General features: G+C 45.6%; 1 protein-coding gene across 1 annotated transcript; it reads right to left on the reverse strand.

Annotated features, from left to right (window-relative positions):
* Positions 1 to 1272: 1272 nt before the first annotated feature.
* Positions 1273 to 4864, reverse strand: LOC140738704 (serine/threonine-protein kinase pim-3-like). Its single transcript, XM_073066379.1, has 6 exons — positions 4329 to 4864; positions 3919 to 4025; positions 3750 to 3800; positions 2943 to 3306; positions 1763 to 1939; positions 1273 to 1572 (listed from the first exon to the last, which is right to left on the reverse strand). Exons 1-6 carry the CDS (start codon positions 4414 to 4416, stop codon positions 1388 to 1390), a joined length of 972 nt encoding a protein of 323 aa, XP_072922480.1. The 5' UTR covers positions 4417 to 4864; the 3' UTR covers positions 1273 to 1387.
* Positions 4865 to 5092: the final 228 nt, after the last annotated feature.

The following is a 5092-nucleotide window of genomic DNA, read 5'->3' on the forward strand; positions in this document are numbered from 1 at the left end:
ATTGCCATAGTTGACATGCAACACTTCTTGAAAATTAAAATATAACAGTTCCCTTCCTCCCATCGATTGCCCTTCAATTGAACACCGTATTATTCATGACAGGAAACAACGTTTGTACAAAATGTGAACTTTAATTGAAATGCTTGTATAAAAAAATATGTTCTCCATCCATCATTTATTTCACACAGCTAAACTGGAAAAAAAATCCCAAATCCAAGCTGCATAAATGCAACTAGATCTAGTGCACAAAACACAGCTATTGAAATAAATTAAAAGGTCAACTGCCACTCTACCGTCCTAAGCCAATGATGGAGACTGTACAACTTCAATAATTTAAAACCTTTCAAACAGTATACTTTACACTTCTAATACAAACAGTCATGAAGAACCTTGGTTGAACACCTCAAAAGATAGAGGAAAATAAAATCCATCTGTCACCCTTTTTAAAAGGGTACCTTTTGGACACGAAGCTTCCAATCACCTTCCACAATCATGACAAATGCACTGAAACCTGCATTGTAGATTTTTTTTTTTAAAAATGCAGAAAAAATAGGAATGCAGAAATATCTTAGATTAGCCGAACAAGCATCTTGGAGGCAGAACAGCAGTGTTGGAATTTTTCTCTAAAATAAATTAAACAAATAAATAGCCACGTGAAATTTGTGGACAGTAACTTTTAAGAATACAAATAAATAAGAACAAGTATTATACATAATGAAACAATTTATATTACATACAATGTACAGTCTTGAAAGTGTCCTTGAATTGCATTGATTGTGCATACAACCATGCCCTGATATGCCTTGGCCACAAAAAGGTTGACGGTGGGGGGGTATGGGGGAGAACAGAAAAGGGGGCATCTGTCTAGTGGTTGCAATGGCCAGGGAAAGGAAAATTAATTAAAAACAGAGGAAAAACCAACATTGCTGGCGAAGTTTGATGTCTCTCTACACATGTTTGTGCAGGCCAAAGTAATCTGAGCAGCAGACAGAAGGGGGAACAGTGTGTGTTCAAGTATTCCAATACCAGTGAATTAAAGCAGCTTTCAAAAGGCACTCAGAAAGCAAAGAACATTTAGTCCAGACTCCGAGAGCAGAGTTTGCATTGTTTGGAGGTCACTTTTAGCTAAAAAATAAAAGGTCAGTAAGTACTGGCCTATTTATCTCAAACTCCAATGTTCCCAAAAGAAAACAAAATCAATTCAGAGCAGTAACCAGCAATCAGATTTCTCCCCCCATTCCCCCACCCACCCTCATGTTTTCCCCTCCCTCCCCACCCAGAGAACTGGATCTGAAATAAACTACTATTCCCCCTCCCACAACAAGCTGGTGGCACCACCACAGGGTCCTTTAGTGTCAAACTCCCCTCCTGCGAGGCAACGATGATTTCAGAGGCTCTCTTTGCTTGAGCTCGTGCTGGAGGCCTCATGGTCTAGGCTCAGCAGTCTGATGTCACAGTCTTCAGCTTTTACTACTTCAGCCTTTCGCATCCAAGCGTGGTCAAAAATCTGCTCCAGCATGGGTCTCTCAGAAGGCCGCAGTGCAAGGCACCACTTGATCAAATCCTGACATTCTTGAGGGAGGAAAAAATAGTGTTAAAATCATATTCAACTCAAAAATCAATGCAAATCTATTATCAAACATATGTGTCACTATATACAACCCAGAGATTAATTTTCCTGCAGGCATACTCGTCCCAGAACATAACATTGCTGAACTATCTGCCAGCAGACACACTGAAGTACTGTTTGAAATCCACTCACCAGAAGAAATTCTCCTCCTGAAATACACTTGACCACGCAAGATTTCTTCATCTTGTTCAAATGGGATATCCCCACACACCATGTCATACAGTAACACGCCCAAAGACCACACGGTCGCGGATCTTCCATGGTATCTATGGTAACGGATCCACTCTGGAGGGCTGTATACTCTTGTGCCTGTGAAGGAAGAAAATAAACCGTTTAACCCAGAGGGATTCCGAAAGCTAATTACATTTCAGTATTTGAGTGGCGGAGTCTAAAATGGGCCAGTGACCACCTCCTGCTTCATAGAATTCCGGATCCTTATTGAAATCTGCAAACAGACTGGTTAGTCTGCGGATCAGCTCCCGCAGTGAGCCAGTCAGCTGACTCCTTTGTTTACAAACGTAAGAAAAGCCTGAGATGGTGGGATTCCACGAAACAGGAAGAAGGGCCAACCACAGCAAGTGAAAGGCGGGGGGGTAACAGACCATTCCGGCTCTTCCTGCCACACCGTACTGCAACCCCACCTACTTAATCCGAGCCTAATCGCGGGACCATTCACAATGCCTAATTAACCTATAGGTCTCCGCGCTGTGGGTAGAAACCGGTGCACCCGGAGGACACCCACCCGGTTACGGGGAGAATGTACAAACCACTGGCAGGCAGCGACAGAGGCGAGAAATTGAGGCAATATAAAGTTGAAAATGATTTAAAAATAAAGAGCTAAACAAGGGGGGGGGGCAGCATCAGGGGAACGGCGCAAGTGGTCGCCAAGCCGCGGGGCTGAGCGCTGAATTGTGTCGCCGGCTGGGGAGGGTGGAGCTTGGAATCACATACTAGTCCGTGGACTTGTAAGGGTTAACCCGAGGCGGCTCGAGTTTCACAACAAGGTAGGCGGAAGCATCGCGTAGCTCAAATAAAAAGAATACGCTTCAGGGATTTTCTAATCCGGATCCCACCCCGCGCCCTTTCAAAATAAAAAGGTTGATATACCAAAATATAACCGAAGAGACAGGATCTGCATCTCCACCCAGTTGGATGAAGAGAGTTTCCCTTCCACTCCCTAAAGTGAAGGGTATTCAGGTCATTAACAAAAACCAGCGTAAACTGCCGAGCCCCAATCACATCGCTAAGTCTCCAGAAAATCCGATATGTACGCTGTCAGACACACTGCCAAGCCCCGAAAACGGTGCATTACCGTCAAAATCCGTGTAGACCGTGTCCTTGAGCAGCGCCCCCGACCCGAAGTCGATGAGCTTGAGCTCGCCGGAGCGCAGGTCGACCAGCAGATTTTCGTCCTTGATGTCCCGGTGAACCACCCCGCAGTTGTAGCAGTGTCGGACCGCCTCCAGGACCTGTCTGAAGAAGACGCGGGCCAGCTCTTCCTCCAGAGCACCCTTCTCGGTGATAAAATCAAACAGGTCCTTGACCAACTCTGGCCGCTCCATGATCAACAAGAAGCTGTCGCCTCGCTCGTACCAATCCAGCATTTTAATGACCCCGCGAAAGCCTCCGGCCACCTTCTTAAGCAGCACGATCTCCAGGGGCACAAGGCTGCCATTCTAAAAACACCAAAGGAAGAGGGGCAGGTAAATACCTCGTATAACTGCAGAATGGGAAAAAAAACTGGCCCGCCACATTAAAACCGAAAGGTGTCCTTGTGCAATGAAAAGGCGTCAATGTTCCTCAGAAAAAAAACGAAAAACACCCCTTAAAACTATTTCCAACGTTTGCCTCTGATCTACACTGGCAGCAACTATATCCTTCCAAATCAAAATTAATGGAAGTTCCCGTTTTCCTTTCCCACAAGGGCTGTCGAATTCACATTTACAGATGTGCCGTTTTTAATTGACTCAAATGCCAGCATCAACGTTCGCGGAATAGGACGCAGGCGAATTAAACTAACTGTCGTATGAAAATAAAATCCTGAAGTACCTTAGGAACCGCTCTCCGTTATCATAATTAATTACCCGAAAAGTAAAGGGGAAAAAACGTTACAACTTACCAGTGAGCCCCATTCGGTCACTCGCTCTCTTGCCACATGTTTGACAGCAACCTACGGGGGGAAAAAAGCGCAAAACGAAATGAGTTGGTTGTGAAGAAGGGGCCGGGAGGGAAAATGGTAATGCGATTTAATTTAGCGTGTCTGGCGGCAGAGTAGAGAAAGCACTCACCGGGAGCCCATCAGTCAGCCGTACACCACTGTAGACAGTGCCGAAACCACCGCTGCCCAAGACTGCCCCAATCTGATAGACTTTCTCAAAAGGCTCCCGCTCCTTCACTGTACAGTGGAGAAAGCGATATATTTTATTACTTGTTAAAAAAGCAATTTCAATTTTTATTTAAGCCGCGTAAAAAGTTTATTTTAAATCCCCTCACCTTAAATGGTGAGGTGTTAACTCGTGCAATTCAGACACAACGCATAACAAACCGCAGTGAGTCCCCAAACACTACATAACGCATCAAAACATTGAGCCACTACGACTAATACACCATTCCCAGAACAATTGCGCTAAAAATATCCGCACTCCGTACACATTCTTGTTTTTTTAAAAAAAGAGTATTTCAGGGACAGAGCCTGTACCTTGCTGCAACTGGATTTTTACTGGCAAATCCATACCGGTCGGGCTGCAAATGTGAGCAAATGAGCCGATCTTCTTGGAGAGTAGCATCGCAAAGTGTTCAAATGCTGCTGTTTAAACCCCGATCGAAAGAAATTAAGATGCAACGCAAAAAAAAGATTTGCGCTATCGAAGACGCTCAGTAATTCCCTCTGAAGCTTCTTGTTGCGTTTTAGGCGAGTAAATCCCGGAGTAAATGCGTGGTGTGTCTGATATTCAACCAATTCTTCCCGCACACAGTGCCGCTCCCCTCGTTGCAACGACTAAGTGTCAGCAGCTGAAAAACCCTGCAAGCGTCTCTTGCAGCGTTGCTGATCTAAATGAGGACAAACCAACTTCTCAACTCCTATAGAGAAGAGCGGCAGGGGCGGATCGCTGGGCACTGAGAAATCAATCCGCTTAATTACAAACCCTCAGTTGTATAATCACCAACTCTGGGAAACGTATAGGATGCAGACTGTGCAATGCACAGCCAGACATCACAGCCGTAAGCGCGCAGACACAGACCCCGGCGCCTTTTACTTCGTTGCACTTGAGGCGGGGTCGCTGGGCGGATCCCCAACCAGCAACTCGGCACTACTTCTCCGTAGTACTAGACGATGCACGGTTACAGTGTCTGAGCGCAGCGTGCCGCGGCTCCTCGCAGCGGAGAAGCTAAATGAAAAGCCGGCTTATTTGCATAGTGTGGGGATTCCGTCCAATGATCGGGCCAGCTTCCTTGCATTGT

The sequence above is a fragment of the Hemitrygon akajei genome, chromosome 14 (assembly GCF_048418815.1).
Source record: "Hemitrygon akajei chromosome 14, sHemAka1.3, whole genome shotgun sequence".
Classification (NCBI taxonomy): Eukaryota; Metazoa; Chordata; class Chondrichthyes; order Myliobatiformes; family Dasyatidae; genus Hemitrygon; species Hemitrygon akajei.

Excerpts from the sequence above, each read along its gene's own strand:
- LOC140738704 (XM_073066379.1), bottom strand. The coding sequence starts at position 4,416 with ATGCTACTCTCCAAGAAGATCGGCTCATTTGCTCACATTTGCAGCCCG. Across the intron at positions 3,307-3,749 it reads TGACCGAATGGGGCTCACTG|AATGGCAGCCTTGTGCCCCT; the intron begins GTAAGTTGTAAC and ends TGGTGTTTTTAG. Across the intron at positions 1,573-1,762 it reads CAGGAGGAGAATTTCTTCTG|AATGTCAGGATTTGATCAAG; the intron begins GTGAGTGGATTT and ends TCCTCCCTCAAG.